Source organism: Corapipo altera, unplaced genomic scaffold (genome assembly GCF_003945725.1).
Source record: "Corapipo altera isolate COAL_440 unplaced genomic scaffold, ASM394572v1 107b, whole genome shotgun sequence".
Classification (NCBI taxonomy): domain Eukaryota; kingdom Metazoa; phylum Chordata; class Aves; order Passeriformes; family Pipridae; genus Corapipo; species Corapipo altera.
The window spans coordinates 462,188-477,687 of NW_020884951.1; the positions used below are offsets into that span (position 1 = coordinate 462,188).

The 15,500-nt window shown below is 49.6% G+C and overlaps 3 protein-coding genes across 3 annotated transcripts in view; 2 read left to right on the top strand and 1 right to left on the bottom strand.

The window, feature by feature from the left end:
* Positions 1-448, bottom strand: part of LOC113956499 (factor VIII intron 22 protein-like) — a 1,683-nt gene extending 1,235 nt beyond the window's left edge. The window contains exon 1 of the mRNA XM_027663157.1: positions 2-448. Within this exon, the coding sequence (XP_027518958.1) occupies positions 2-448 (447 nt within the window). The remainder of the gene's footprint in view (position 1) is intronic.
* A 352-nt stretch (positions 449-800) lies between these two features.
* Positions 801-7,541, top strand: TRMT2B (tRNA methyltransferase 2 homolog B). The gene is made up of 12 exons (XM_027663226.1): positions 801-1,557; positions 2,287-2,341; positions 2,803-2,922; positions 3,335-3,434; positions 4,005-4,075; positions 4,510-4,656; positions 4,793-4,887; positions 5,406-5,620; positions 5,751-5,852; positions 6,000-6,119; positions 6,393-6,492; positions 7,276-7,541. The coding sequence occupies exons 1-12, from the start codon at positions 1,397-1,399 to the stop codon at positions 7,400-7,402; spliced, it is 1,413 nt and encodes a 470-aa protein (XP_027519027.1). The 5' UTR covers positions 801-1,396; the 3' UTR covers positions 7,403-7,541.
* Positions 7,542-8,094: 553 nt separating this feature from the next.
* TMEM35A (transmembrane protein 35A) lies at positions 8,095-13,288 on the top strand. Its single transcript, XM_027663227.1, has 2 exons — positions 8,095-9,988; positions 12,734-13,288. Exons 1-2 carry the CDS (start codon positions 9,869-9,871, stop codon positions 13,118-13,120), a joined length of 507 nt encoding a protein of 168 aa, XP_027519028.1. The 5' UTR covers positions 8,095-9,868; the 3' UTR covers positions 13,121-13,288.
* Positions 13,289-15,500: the final 2,212 nt, after the last annotated feature.

The window sequence follows — 15,500 nt, forward strand, 5'->3', positions numbered from 1 at the left end:
GGCACGGCCCGGCCGCCAGCGCGGGCTGCCCGCGCTCCAGGTGCAGGCGGGCGGCGAAGGCCCCGCAGCTCTGCGCCGCCGACACGTGCTCGCCGAAGCCGCCGCGCAGCCCCAGGCGCTGCCGCAGGTCCCGCTCCTGCCGCAGGAAGAGCCGCGCGGCCTCGGCCAGCGCGGCCGCCTCGGCGGGGCCGTGGAACAGGCTCTGCGCGCAGCGCGCCACGGCCAGCTGGCACCAGGCGGCGTAGGGCAGGCTCTCCTGGGCGCGCAGCTCCCGCGCCAGCGCCGCGAACTGCTCCGCCGCCTCCGCCACGTTGGGCTTGCGCAGGAACCGCCGCCGCAGCTTGGCCGACACCAGCCGGTACCGCGATAGGAAGTCGCCGTCGCCGCCGAGCCCCGGCCCGGAGCCGCCCGGCCCGGCGGGGCCGGAGCCGCCGCCCGCCGCCAGCATCGCCCGCTCCGCCGCGGAACTGACGCACCGCCCCGCCCCGCGCCGCCGCCCAATCAGCGCCCGCGCCGCTCTCGCGTAACAGAGGGGCGGGGCCTGGAGGAGGCGGGGAGGGGGCGCGGCCACTGCACACAGCGCTCAACGCTGCTGTCCCCGCCCTTAATAGGCGTGGTTAAGACGGACCACGCCTATTCAGGGCGTGGTTATGGCTGGCGGACCCCGCCCCGGGTGCGCAGCGGGGCTGAGCGGCGATTGCGCCCCCTGGCGGTTGGGCGGACCCGCCCTCCTGCCCCGCCACCACCACCGCGGAATCGGGAGCGAGACGGGAATGGGGCCTGGGACCGGGGTCGGGATGGGGACCGGGATGGCGACGGGCTCTGAAGCCCCCAGCTGGGGCCGCAGCAGCCAGGTTCAAACAAGAAAGGTTGACCCAAATGGTACCAGGTGGGTGGGTGAGCCTCCTGGCCGAAGGATGTGTGGGTGCAGGAATATTAGGTGAGGTCAAAGGGATAAGAGAGCTCTTGGGGTCCCTGAATAGATAAACCACACCTGACTCGGGAAACCCCAGCAGCGCCGAAAATATTTGGTGCCCGAGAGGGTTAAGCGGGCATGTGAGATCACGTGTGCTTGCCTGCTTCCTGCTTTTCCACGACCACGTGCCGGAGGCACGGCCTGGGAGAGGGGCTGTTCCCGCTGTCCTGACGTCCCTACACGTGTGAGCACACGTACCCACCTGCACCCACCCCGCCATCTGAGGTGACACGTTCTGCCAGACATCCCTCCCGCTGCCTCCCCAGCCCCGAGCGTCCCACCGGACAGGCTCGGTGGCGGGGGGCACTCCGCTTCCAGCGTGTCCCGAGCGAGCTCAGCGCAGCCACGTGGTTGCTGTGACACGAGCACTGTCCCACCCGTGTCCCACCAGCACACGGGTGAGGCCCCTCGCCCCCCACCATGGCTCTGTGCTGCCTGTTGAGACCCCCGCGCTGGCACCTCCGCCCGCCGCCGCTCGCCCTGCTCGGCCCGGACCGCAGCCTGGGGGCAACGACAGAGGGGAAAGGGAAGAAAAAGGCCAGGGAGGGCTGCAGCCTGCCAGATCCGTCCTGGGAGGAGAGGTACGGCTTTCCCAAAATGACCGAACGCTCTTCCGAAGCGGCAAGTGAGAGCGTTTTGGGTTTGGGTTTGGGGTTTTACCCTGGTGCAGCTCTTCCCAGAAGGAAAAGAAGGGCCAAGGGTCAGCTGTTTTTTCCCGCGAGCTTGGCCTGGGGATAGGAATAATGGAAAAGACAAATGGAAAGGTTTAAGAGGAAAGGAGCAGACGGGTTGCCACAGTGGCAAGCAAAAAGTGACAGTCCGTTTGATTTGCAGTTCTCTGTCTGAAAGTAGTTGGCACTAGGTGCTTTTGGAAGCAGCTCCAAAAATCCCAGCAACCAATACCAGCAACTTATCCGGCTGTGGGGTGACGTTCTTCATGGGCTCAGTGAGTCAGTAGTTGATGGATAGTTATGATTGTTTGAACCATGTCCACCTCACCCCTTACTCTGCCTTTTTTTTTTAAATCAGCTTTTATGTGTTTCGTTCTTATTTGCTCTGCCTCAGATAAAAGTAGTGGCAAGTTCTGAGGTTTTTCTCTAAACAACTGCTGTGTGGGTCAGCAAGGGGTTGTCAGCTTGCAATTCCCTGCCTGCTCCACACAAACTGTGCATTTCTCTCTGGTTCACTGGGAGTTTGGGTGTTCACAGCCAGCTCTGTCACCAAAACAGTCCTGCCTATGAAGTAGCTGTCAGGGATGTTATACCAAAGGTATCAGGGGGGAGCATCTGCCATGATGTTGTGCTTTCCAGGTTAGCAAATGCAGTGACTCCACTGTGGAGACTTCCCTACGAAGAGCAGCTGCAGGTAAGATGTTCTTCCATATATTTTTCTTTACTGTGTTGCCCCAACTCTCCCTCCTATCCCCTTAAACCATAGCCCTCATCATCTTAATGCTGTAAACTCTTCAGACCCCATTTACTGCTGCTTTAGTCCTTGTTATGGTGAAGGATAGAACTGGGAGGTTCCTTATGGTACAGAGGATGGGCACTTGCACAGTGATCCTGTCCTCTGTGGGACAGCCAGTTCACTGGGGTTCAGGTTGGACCAAGTGCTCCAAGGCCAGCTCTTGGGGACCATGGACACGGGATTTTTCCCTCTTCCTGTTGCCCCAAGCAGCTTTGGTGATGAAAAGGGCAGAGTTCCTCTGGGGCTATATTTTCACTTGCAGTATTTCCTCCTGTCGGACTTTCCAGGGGTGGGTGACGAAGAGCTGCCCACTGTCATGTGGCCTGTGAGAGTGTTTCTGGCTTAGAAATCCTCTGCAGGTGAAGTATGAAACCCAGAGGAAGATTTTGCAGACACTGGCATCTCGTCTTGAAGAGCTGGGCATAGATGCACAGAAACCTGGTGGGCTCTGCTGTCCTCTCCAGCCTGTAGTCCCTTCAGTGAGTATCCTGTGGGAGTGCTCTCCCCTCTGAGCCACTCACAGCCTCTCACTCAACAACTGAAGAGTCTCATGGTGGGCATTATTTGCTTGCAAAGAGTGTGTCTGTGGCAGTCCTTGCTAGCTTCTGCTTTGCAGCCTGTGACTGCCTGAGAGTGAAATAAGCCCAGTGCTTAGGAACCCTTTTTTTTGTGTCCAAGGCTTCCCTGATAAACCTGTCACCTTTCTGTCATAGAGAGCCATTTCTTCCTCCCCAGGGGAAGTACTGGGGTTCTCGTGCACAAGCTCCATTTCTGTGTTTTGCACATTCACATGTATCTTCCCATGTTGCCAACAGAACAACCAGGCAGGGTTTTGGCTTTCCTCTCTTACTTTTAATCTAAGGCTTTATTTTTCCTTCTTTTCTCCCTCAGCCCATCATTAATGGCTACCGAAACAAATCTACTTTCTCTGTGAACCGAGGACCAGATGGGAACCCCAAAACTGTGGGGTTGTATGTAGGAACTGGCAAAGGTCAGTGCAGGACAAGACACTCAGTAGAAAACTGCTGGCGTGAGCTGGGCTGGGGCAAGGCTCTGCTTGACAGCCTCCTCTCAATTTAGAAGCCTGAATCCTGGGGGATGCCAACCACCAAAGCAGGGCAGCAATTTTAACACCTCAGTTCATTCGCTTCTTAAGAAATACCAGCTCCTAATTTGCAAAATACAGCAGGAAGGCCGACGGATGGGGTATCAGCCCCTTCAGGATTTAGCTTTGTTATTCTTAATTATGCTGTTCTCATGTTTTTGGCGTGCTCCAGGAGCCCGTGCTGAGCAGGAAGAACATGGAGGGGAGTGCACTTCCATAGGCAGCGGAGCAATGTTGAAGCATTTGGAGTGCATGAGGCAGTTTGGTGTTGTGCAGTGAAGATGTGAGCAGTGTGCTCCTTGCAAGGGGCACTTGGATACCAATTTTTTCTGTTTTCTTCTTTTTTTAAATTTGTACAATGGGAGAATTCAGGGGAAAGTTTATCATGTTTAGATGGTACGTTGGTTTACTGTACCCTGAAACAGAACAATTAAATACCTCTCCATCTCTCTCCAGCAAGAAATATTGTCTGTGTGAAAGCCAACCACATGAAGAACATGCCTTCAAAACACAACGAAGTAGCCCAGGTAAATAAATAAGTCATGTCTGTCCCTAGACTGTGGAATAGAGGGACTGCAATAACTCTTGTTTGGGAGAACATTGTAATTTTAGTTACTCCGTGTTTTCAAGTTCATATTCATGGTCTGAAAAGTTTTATGCCTGACTCTGGTTGATGGAGAAGTACTTTTTTAAAACTTGCATCTTGATGTTGCAGCCTCTAAACTGTTCCAAAGAATGAAATAAATCAAATGACAACGAATTCCTGCCAATCTATTAAAACACGTAAGAATTGCAAATTGAAATTGTTAAAATGTCTTTCAAGAGTCTGGAAAGAGCTTTCACACAGTGTATTGAAAACAGAGAAACCAGATCATGCTGGTGGAAGGGCTGCCTGTCTTGGGGGTTAAGACCAGGGCAGTTGTCTTCCTGTTACTACAAGTGCCATTTCCCCTCCCCTCAGTGCTATGAAGAGTTCATTTCTCGTTCCCCCCTGGACTCCTGCATCCTCTTCCATGAAGGTGGACACTGGAGGGAGCTCGTGGTTCGTACCACCAGCCGTGGCCACACCATGGCCATCATCACTTTCCACCCCCAGGAGCTGGGCCAGGTGAGTATGTGGCAGGACAGAGCCATTGGCAAGAGCCACATCAGATATCTCACGTGAGCCTGCTGGGTGTATCCCTGGGAAAAGGTGTCTAATCAGGTTACTCAAACAGCAGGTTTTCCTTTCTTGCTCTTAACAGGAGGCACTGGCTACTCAGAAAGCACTGCTCAAGGAGTTCTTCTCGTGTGGACCTGGAGCAGTCTGTGCCTTGACTTCACTTTATTTCCAAGAGAGGTATATGTCTTGGCACAGGGAATGAGTGGAAACAAAGCCACCTCCTTTTTATCCCCCTTCTCTGATCAAATTCAAATTCTATCAGTTCAAGGAGTGCTTGAAGAGAATGACAGATGTTTGGATCCCACATAAAGATATGGCTTTAAAACGGCCCCATCTTTTTTTTTCCAAACCTGTAATACTTGAATACACTGTGGCTCTACCTCATGGGAGTTATGAGCCTGGCAAACTGAAGAAAAAGCCTACAGTGACTTTTCCAAGACAGTAAATCGTATTAGAAGCAAAACTGGGGAATAGACCAAGGACTGCTGCCTTCTGCTGGGTCATTTTGATCCTTTTAATGAAATCTAGTCTGTGCAAGTCACAGATCCCTTAGAAAGAATCAAAATTCTTGATCTTCTCCCACAAAATAGAGGTTGCCTGGGGAGAAAACCATCCTCCCCTGCCCATGAGCACCCCGGGAGTGGCAACCAGCTCTCTGCTGCTTTTTAAGAGCTGGTTTTTGTGTGGTCTGCCAGCACCATGACACGCTGCTCCCACGAGCAGTCTCCCTACCAGCTGCTCCACGGGGAACCTCACATCTTTGAAGAACTGCTCGGCCTGAAGTTTCGCATCTCTCCAGATGCCTTTTTCCAAGTGAACACGGCTGGAGCAGAAGTTCTGTACCAGGCAGTTGGGAAGCTCTGTCAGACTACTGGGGACACTGTCCTCCTCGACATCTGCTGTGGAACAGGTGGGTAGTGGCCGTGTGAGCCCAGCTCCCAGTGCTGGTGCTTTGCTGGTGCCAGAACTGATCCTTGCTATGTAAAGGCCTGTTTCTTCAGCATGAATGCACAGAGTATTTTTGTGTCCCGTGTTTCCAGGCACAATTGGTCTCTCTCTGGCTCACCAGGTGTCCAAGGTGATCGGTGTCGAGGTGGTGGAGAAGGCAATAGAGGATGCTAAGTGGAATGCAGCGTTCAACGGTGAGTTCAAACTCGCCGTGGCAGAAAGTTTCAAACTAACTGCTGAAAAATTGGAAGTAGTAAGTGAGCAGGGGGACCTTAACACAGCAAAGGGTGGTTCATGTTATACCTAACACTTGGTGGGACTCTGTTCTTTTTGCTTCACAGGGATCTCAAACTGTGAGTTTCACAGTGGGAAGGCAGAGGCCGTGTTACCACAACTCCTGGCATCATGGGAGGATGCCCGGCCGCTTGTTGCTGTGGTGAACCCATCTCGGGCTGGGCTACGTGAGAGAATATGCTATTTATTTTTTTATTTTCATCTTAATTTAGTAACGATTTTTCTCTCATCCTTCATCCCTCTGGGAAGCAGAGGGATTTCTCCCGCTGCTCTACCCTGCTTGATGTGCTAAGCTGTCAGCAGCATGGGTCTGAGACAGAACATGGCAAAATATGTGTCTCTTTTTCCCCTGAATTTTTGACAGTTCAGGGCAGTTCTGTGAGGCTCTGTGTGCAGTCATTCCTCCTGGGTCACTGGCAAAGCAGGGTGTGTTTTTGCAGATTACAGGGTCGTGAGGGCCATCCGGAATTGCAGGACCATCCGCAGGCTGCTCTACATCTCCTGCAAGCCAGAGGGTGAAGCCATGAGGAACTTCCTTGAGTAAGCACTCTCCTCCTCTCCACTGACCTTAGTGACAGACTCTATTATGTCCAGACAAGGCTTGGGAAGGTTTTTGTTGTGATTAAATTTTGCTGGGTGAGTTCTGCAGGTGAGATGCAGGACTAAGTGCGTGGGCAGGAGGGGTTTATGCCTCTGTGTTACTTTGGGTTTCCCTGCAAGCTGCACTCACTGGTTTAAGGTAGGGGGTGTTGTTTGGGTTTTACATACAGCAGGATGCATTATTGCATCAGTGAGGAGTAGAAAACAATGCAAACATGTTATAATGGCATTGTGCAACCTTCCCCAACAAAAGAGCATGTCTGGATGTGGGATACAGAATCCACAGGGGTCACTGCAGGAAGGTTGACCCCTAGCCAACAAAGTGAAGCCAAGGGGATTAGTCACTTGCTTAGGGTTAATCATGGAGCTTTATCTGGGGTAGGCCTGTTTGCAGGTGATAAATCTGTCTGCAGGTGACCATGAAGGTAGTGCAAAACTGAAAATTGCTTCCTAAGGGTATTAAGTGTCTTTCAGCTGGGATGGCTTGTGAGAAAGGGAGCTTTAAACTTGCCACTGACTGTTCAGCTTGTCCCTGAGGTCTTCAGAGCTGGTTTGGGATTCAGTATTGGTGGTCCCACACCTCAGCCAGTGTCAGCTGCGACTCTGAGGGACATTAGCCAAACAAACAACACCTCCTCCGTGGTTCTTCTGTGCTATTGTGCTGCCAGCAATGGTGGGAGTGGTTCTGCTACTGGTCTGAAGGTTGCTCTTTGCTTTCCACAGGCTGTGCTGCCCACCTGACCCACGGAAGAAGCTGACAGGAGAGCCGTTTGCCCCCGTGTTGGCAATTCCTTTTGACCTGTTTCCTCATACTGTTCATTGTGAGCTGGTGCTGCTGTTCACCCGCTGACAGGGAGGCAGGTATGCCAGCTGTGAGAGCTTGGGAAGCAACCTCCTACTGTGCTGGAGATCCGAGTCAATGGAGTTAGGATTTTAACTTATTTTCTGGATGGGTTGTATAAAAATAAATAATTTTGCTTTTTCTCTTACTTCAGGTTGCCTAGCAACACTCTTCTTTAAGGAACCTCTTGGATTTCTGAGGTGAAAAGGTTCTCTGTAGCATTTCACCACCCTTCTTTCCCCTGCAAACCTGTTCTTGGGCTGCTGGTTAAAGCAGCCTGAAAAATGCACTCTCCCTGTGTTAAGGAATATGCCCAACTTGGTGTTCAAGCTGCAAATTGTGCCCTGGGTGGTGGAAACTTGCTGGAGCCCCAGGCAAGGAGCACAAAGACCATGGGGTGGGTGGCTCCTCACCCAGACACTCTGCAGAACTCAATGAACAATGAGAAGACCCCAGACCCTAATTTTCCATTGGTCAGAACTGTTGTGGAAGGGCCAGGATATTTAGGGTGTAAGGGTATGAAAGCCCAGGGATTCCTTTATTGGGGCCCCTCCCTGGAGGCACCAGCTCCAGCTGTTGTTATGTTGCTGTGCCACAGTTAAAATACTTAAAGGATCCAGATGTCTGGAAGCTCTGCTATGGGAAACTGGGGTCGATCCAGTGAAGGAAGCTTGTCTGACTCTGTCAGTGGAGTGTGTAGGGAGTTAAACAAGGCATCTGTGGGTTCACTGGAACCACTGATGCAAAGGGGCTTTGGTCCCAGCAGTGACATTCTGGGCTGATGCGAGTGTGACCCCAGGAGTGGTATCTGAAGGGTCAGAGAGGAAAGGTTCCATAACACCTGGTATTGTGGGTTTCCACCATCAACATGTGAATACATGCATTAAAATCTACTGCATTTTCTAATACTGCCATGCCATTAGTTCTATGCCTGCTTCAAGGATATTCCAGGGCTTTTTCAAGTTGATATTGAACTGGCTATGAAGAAACTGTAGGAACTAGAAATCCTCATGCTTCAACAGGAATATGTTGACTTCTGGGGGTCAGGGAAATATTCCTGTATAAGCTTCCAAACCCGATATTGAATCACTGTCAGTCACGTGGATAAGTTGGAGGCAATGAGATTTTTTTGTAAAATAAAATGAAAAGAGAACAGATTTCAATGTCTCTCCTTTCACAACTGCCTCCTCCTCTCCACTAACACATACCTAAATATGAAGTGCCCTATGAAAATGTCAGCAGCAACATTTTTTCTCCTCAGGATGTTCTGCAATAGCTAATTAAAAGGATTTCTTGTGTTTTGTACCTGTCCTGTCCTGCTCACTGTGAAGCACAGTGTTATGTGAAGTTCTCTCCAGCTCTTCCAGAGATGTAGCTGCTGTAATGGGGAGGGAGGTGTGAGTGAGCAGTTCCCTTGCATTTTATAAATTCCATGAAGTTTTGAATCAAGCCTGATAAACTCCTAAGGAAACAGGGAGAGCTGCCTGTATTTTTCAGACTTTAATTCCAGTCCTAATGAAAACTGAGCTTGGAATAGTAGCAACCAGCCGTTTTCAAGCCATGGGGGCTTAAAACAGATGCATTTAGGACTTGAGACTTATTGCACCAGTGTCCCATGAGTGTAAGATTCTTGCACACTATTACAGCCTCTTGCTTTCGTTTTATACCAAAGGATGCAGTATTCCAGCAGTTCTGTTTTGTGTAATTATACCTTGGTTTCTTGCTGCAAGATCTGAATAGATTTCTGCCTAGCCTGGCTATGGTTTGATCAAAAGGAAATTTGTTGCAAATTGCAGGAGAGAGAGAATGATTTTAAATCAGAAAGTAACAGAGGATCAGAAAACCTTTACACTAGCCTCTGGAGAGCTGAACATATACAGGACAGGTTTTACCTGCAGTGGAGGTGGGTGACACAAGTGGCCTCACCTTCCTTCCCTTTTGGGCATCTGGTTCCAGTAGAACCACAGGGACAAGGCATCTCTTCTGCTTTCCTGGTGCAAATACATGAAGCAATATGTTGTTTGCTGTGTATGAGCATCTGGATACCTGGAACTGAGAGCTGTCTATGTACCAGAGACCCCTGGCCGCTTTTCCTCCACAGCACATCATTCCCGTGCCCTCTCCTAACATGTCTTTGTTTTCCCACTAGTGAGCAACTTGCTCTGCCTTTGGCTGCAGTCCCACATCCCTAGAACTGGCTCAGTTTCGGCTTTCTGGGGGCGATTTATGGAACATGCAAGGAAACAGAGGATGACTTGCTGGCAGGAGCGCTCCAGGTGCTGGAGCTGCCTGGCTCCGGCTGCAGGGCATTAGGACCCAGGGGTTGCCGAGTGGAGGAGGCTGAATTCCCTCCCGCTGTCATCCTCCTGCCTCTGCAGCTTTATCCCTACAGCCTTCAATGGTGACGGACTCCCTCCCACCCGGGCTGGCAGCCAGAGCCAGAAGGCCTCGCTAGGACCGGATCCCTGCAGCTCTATGGCATCTCCCAGGACTATCACCATCGTCGCCCTCTCGGTGGCCCTGGGGCTCTTCTTCGTCTTTATGGGGACCATCAAACTGACCCCCCGGCTCAGCAGAGATGCCTACAACGAGATGGTGAGTCGGGCAGCGGCAGCACGGAGTGGGGGGGCATCAGGGCTCTCTCCCTTCCACCCTGCAGCGGGAGCAGTGGGGCACAGAGAGGGAGCCTGCCCTGGAGCCCCGGGGCGATGGGCAGGAGAGGGGAGAAGCTTTTCTGTCTCCTCATTTGATAGACATGGAGAGAAGCCAATAATACGCAGTGCCCAGGATATCCTGGCGGCCCTGTCCCTGGAGAAACCTCTGTGGATAAGGATGGGGAGGGGAGGCAAGGAGGACGGGGTAGCACAGCACACTGATGCCTGCAAAAGGTGGGGGCACAAGGGTCCCTAAAAGAAACGTCTGTAGGAGTGCCAGGCATGCAGCAGGCAGGGACAGCTGATCCCTGGGAGAAAACCTACCCCCTGGGTGGGGGTAGGAAAAGCAGATGCCTGCTTTGGCAGCCAGCTGTCCATCCTCATGATTCTGTGCTTTAAAGCAAGGATTTAAAGACACTGACTGTCTCTACCTCACGAGACTTGTGCTGGGATTAATTCACGATTGTGAAATGCTTTGAGATTCTTAGCTGGCAGAGGGAGATATTATTAATAGTCATCTCATTATTCTTTTTAGCCAGGGAAACAATCCTCTCCTCCTCTTGCCTAAGAGGAAAGGTGTGAGGAGAGGATGGAGAAGTCACTGTGTGCATTTCTCACCTGGTGAGCTGGTTGATGCTCCTCTCTGCTCAGGCCCAGCCCTGCTGCAGAGCTTTGCCAGCTGAGAGCTGCAGGCAGGTGTGGGACTGTCTGCCACATCTTGCTTCCTTGTCTACATTTATTTATTCTCCTCCCCCCCCCCTTCCCCCATTATTTATTGCAGTAGTTGAAAAGCATTGGTATAATTTTTGTGTCCCTATAAAAATAGTGCTGGAAGTTTCCAGCACATTCTGTTCTCTCCCTTTGCTCCACCTGCCCAGCTGCTGCTTTTCCTTAGCTCTCAAATAACATCTGAATCGCAGTGCCTTGTCTGCAGCCCAGCACTGGGATCTCGCAGAGGAGAATCCCCAAGAAGTAACTCATGAGCAAGAGACTGAGATAAAACACACAGAAAACAGAGCCCTTAAGCTTCTGCAACAGGAAAAAAAAAAAAGCACAGACTTCAAAAGCATTGTAAAATGCTTGCTCTGTAAAATGTTCTGCTTCTCTGTCCTTTTCTGCTTTACCAAGAGTCAGGCCTGCAGGTAGGAAAGATCCCTGGGTTTATAAGGAGAAAGCAGATATTCAACAGCACCATTATTCTTCATAGCCCATATTGTCCATATTGTCACATATTCATGGCTCGTTAGGCTCTCCTGCCTTTGCTGTGCTGCATACCCTGGTGGTCTGTCATGCCATGGAGACAGTGAAAACCTGACCTTGCTAATCCATAGGGATGGCTCTTTGACCCCAGCAAATAGAGAACCTCTGTTACCTACCTACAGCACCAAACTTGCAGTTTTTCATTCAGCAAAGAACACAGTAGTTTGTCTATTAAAATACTCTGGGACATGCTTATGGTACATTTCTTTAAAAAGCTGTATTTTTTTACAACTGTTTAAAAATACTCTGCTCTGAGGTTTTAGTCATTGATGGTTTAAAATTCATCCTTCCAATGCATACTTAATCTTAGATTATTTTGTAGCAAAACTGACAACGCTGTATATTTTTTAACCACACATGAAGTGTCAGATCCTCCCAGAAGGAAGCATCAAAATCTACAGAGAAGTGAGGAAGTTCTGTGCGCCCGTAATGCAGGTTTCCAAAATCATAGGAAAGTAAATGCACAATTTATCAGTGCCTGTGAGAGCTGAGCAACCCTGCACCTGAGATTTGGTTTCCATTTCCCTCTCCCTGATTAGAAAGCAGAGAACACAACACCAAGAATACCTGCAGGGATAGTATACCCAAGTGCAAGTGGAAATAATTTCTGTGTCTTGAATAATTCGGAGCTTTATTAAAATATATATAGAAAAAGGAAATACTTGATTGCAAAACAAACAACAAAATAATTTAAAAAAACCCTAAACAAAACAATGAGCCCACAAGCACCTAATGTTCAAATGTAAGAATCTGAACCTGTGTAAGGTTGTCTTTTTCCAAAAAAAGTGAGGCACCTGTGTAAGCAAGCTGAGTCTTGCAACTTACACTGCTTCTAAATCCAGCATAAAGCAGGGAGCAAACAATGTCAAATGTCAGCTTGCTTTCACCTGAGGAAAGAAAGGATCATAAAGCACAGGATAGGGCCGGTGAATCTCAGTTTTGATGTGTAGTCCCACATGAAGATTGCATTGCTCATAAACACTGGGATGTGGTAAGTTGCTTTGAGGTAAAAAGAGACTTTTTTATGCACTTGGTGTGCCTTGGCTTTGCTGGGTGTGTTATTGAATTTTATAGGACAAGCTACTCTTAGAGGTTCCTTTTTTTTTAACAACGTGGTTCTGCACTGTTAATTCTAGGAGTCATAACTTCAGATTTCATCTGGGCTGGTCATAGTTCCAAAGAGGGGTGCTGTGTTGTGGGACTGTTTTCCAGCAAGGAGACAACAGCTTATAAAGGGGGAATTGCAGGCTGATAGTTTAATATCCCCCCAACAGAAGCTTTATAGATTGAGTATTGCACCAGAGGGGTCTGTGATGTTTGAAGCCATCACTGGGTCATATTACACATCGATCTCTTTCAATGGAAGTCACCTTGGCCTTCACTTTCTCACATGCTGGTGTTGTACCCTATGACTGCTTGATTTCAGAAACGAGCCTACAAAAGCTACGTGCGGGCCCTGCCCATGCTGAAGAAGATGGGAGTCAGCTCCATCCTCCTCCGCAAGACCATCGGCGCCCTGGAAGTGGCGTGTGGCATTGTCATGACACTGGTGCCTGGTCGCTCCAAAGACGTGGCCAACTTTCTCCTGCTCCTCCTCGTGCTGGCTGTGCTCTTCTTCCACCAGCTCGTGGGGGACCCCCTCAAGCGCTACGCCCACGCCCTGGTGTTTGGGATCCTGCTCACCTGCCGCCTGCTCATCGCCCGCCAGCCCGAGGAGCTGCCGCCCGAGAAGAGGATGCTGTCGGTGAACGGGGATGAGCAGCCACTCATCCATGAAGCAGCTCCCGAGAAAGGCAAGATGAAGGTATCCTAGCTGAGTGCATGTGAGAAACACGGACCCTCGAGGCAGCTCTCTCCAAAATCACCGGGAAAAATTTGGTTTTTATTTTAAACCTATTTTCTTTTTTCTTTTTTTTTTTTTTTTTTTTTTTTTTTGTCTGTCTAAATAAAGTTGCGCTTGGGGTCTGAGAGATACAAGGTATGTCTACACCGTAGTCTTGCTTTTGCTGCTGCCCTGTAATGTAGAAAAACACAAGCCAGATTTCCCAGGGACAGCTTGGAGGCAGTCAGCAACCTGGCTGGAGCAGTGCCGGCCACAGCAGGAGCTGCAAAACCAGCCTGAGACCCTGAGCAGAGATTTGGTCAGGCAGTCAGGCTGCCCTGGCACTGCTGCAGTGGGGAGATTAGGCCCTGAGATCAGCCCTGAGCCCCAGACCTGGCCTGGATGCTGCTGCCTGGCAGTCTGGAACAGCAGCTGGGCAGGACATCACCAGTGTCCCTGTGCTGGCCTGTGCAGCCCCACCCACACACCTGCATTTCCCTTTCCATAGTCAAGGGGTAAAAGGGACCCTGCTGACCATAAAAGTGCAGTTGGTTGCATTGGAGAGAGGGATCCCTTTGCTTTTGCTGCCTCTGTACCCAGTCTTTTCTTTGGACTGGTTATCCAAGGAAAACATGAGATGGTCTGTTTGCATCTTCCTTGATTTCCATGTAGAGGCTCTAAAATTGGGACAATGGCCTGATAACAGTAATATTTTTCCTGCTTCACATAAGGCAATGGCATCTCTTTATCCTTTTTGGCAGACAGTAATGATCCCTGGAGAGGGGATGGGAAGCAGAACTGCCCAAAGAACTCCAAAATATCTGTCCAATGTCGGCAAATAGCATCGTGCTCCCCATTTCCTTGCAAGAAAAAACCTTTTTTCCACAGCTACTGTGACTTTATAGAATTGTTGTTTACTGCTGGTAGATGAGGGTCTGAACAATTCCAGGTACCTCATTGCTCATCCCACATACAGCCTCGGTGAGCTGGGAGAACTCCTGTTACCAGAGCCTGAATCCCTGTGTTGTATCTGAAATCTCAGAGTGTCATAAGGAGCATGTGTTACCTCTGAATTTGTCTGGTTTTCTTAATGTTTGTCTGTTTTCAGTTTTTCCTTATTTTTTTTTAATTATTCATGAAAATAAACTTTTTGAAATTTGGAGAAAAATGTCTTTACAGAAACAAATTTCTTTTTTTGAGAGACAGGTCTGAAAACACCTCCCTGTGGTCAAACACTGCACCTAAAATGGGCAGAATCATTTCAGGCAACTTGAGAGAAAGACAAGGCGATGCCTTGTTGAAGGCACTGAACACTATTTGGCTACATGTTAATAACAGCAGATACTTAAAGGAGACATTTGGATATTTTAATGAAACAGTCTCAGATAAAGTTTGCTACAGTGCAATGTGGCCGAGTAAAGGTAACTCCAGTAAACTGTTACCTTGTATCTGTATAAAAATTGACGAGGGATGTTCACATGCAGTTCTCCTCTTGAGTTTGCTGCTGAAGCAGATGCAGCCCCATATATATACATATTACATATATACATACATGAAAAAGCCTTCTCTGAGCCCCGGAGGGACTAAATTCCTCTTATCAGATGTGCACCCTGAGCAAAGAAACCAAGAGACAATCTCATCCTCACAGACTACCTCAAGGTCATCCAAATAGATACAGAACTTGCTTTACTCCTCCAAAGACACTTTATCTGCCATGCCCTGACTGGGGTTGTTAATCACATTTTAACTCAAAACCAACTCAAAACCACCCCATGATGTGTATTTCCTACACAAATTCCTCACAGTTGAGCTGCTGCAGCTCTTTCTCCAGACACCTCTCACTGAGCATCCAGCTCAGCAAACCTTTGAGAGCAAGTGTTGTGTTTATATTTTGTGACATTCCTCACCGAAGCCTGTACAGACACCCCAATAATACATCACCCCATGGAGCAAAGCCTACTAAAATACGTCCCCTCTTTTCACATTTGCAGCGAAATGAGCGACTGACCCGCAGTGGTGGCTGCATTTTCTTTATTACAGAGGGAGCCGGGACTCTCCCTGCAGCCCAGCAGCAGGAATTCTGTATTTCTCTGTGGCGGCCTGACCTCCATCACTGCCCCCCAGCAGGAACAAGCTATTTTTGGACGCTGCCAGCCATCTGTGCTCGATAAGAACTGCTCCACTCCTTTTGTAAGACCTCGATGCTAATTTACTCTTTTTTTTTTTTTTTCCTCTTTTTTTTTTTTTTCCCCATGTTTTTATCTCCGAGTCCATAATTTCATTTCCCGACCAGCCTCATCCAGGCGTCACCGCTTAGAGCCTCGGGGTTACTGGATCACCTCCGCGCTCGCTTTATATGTGCCTTTCCCCC

Coding starts and splice junctions, on each gene's coding strand:
- TMEM35A (XM_027663227.1), top strand. CDS start 9,869: ATGGCATCTCCCAGGACTATCACCATCGTCGCCCTCTCGGTGGCCCTG. Junction 9,989..12,733: donor GAGATGCCTACAACGAGATG/GTGAGTCGGGCA, acceptor GCTTGATTTCAG/AAACGAGCCTACAAAAGCTA.
- TRMT2B (XM_027663226.1), top strand. CDS start 1,397: ATGGCTCTGTGCTGCCTGTTGAGACCCCCGCGCTGGCACCTCCGCCCG. Junction 3,435..4,004: donor GTATGTAGGAACTGGCAAAG/GTCAGTGCAGGA, acceptor ATCTCTCTCCAG/CAAGAAATATTGTCTGTGTG. Junction 4,657..4,792: donor ACCCCCAGGAGCTGGGCCAG/GTGAGTATGTGG, acceptor TGCTCTTAACAG/GAGGCACTGGCTACTCAGAA.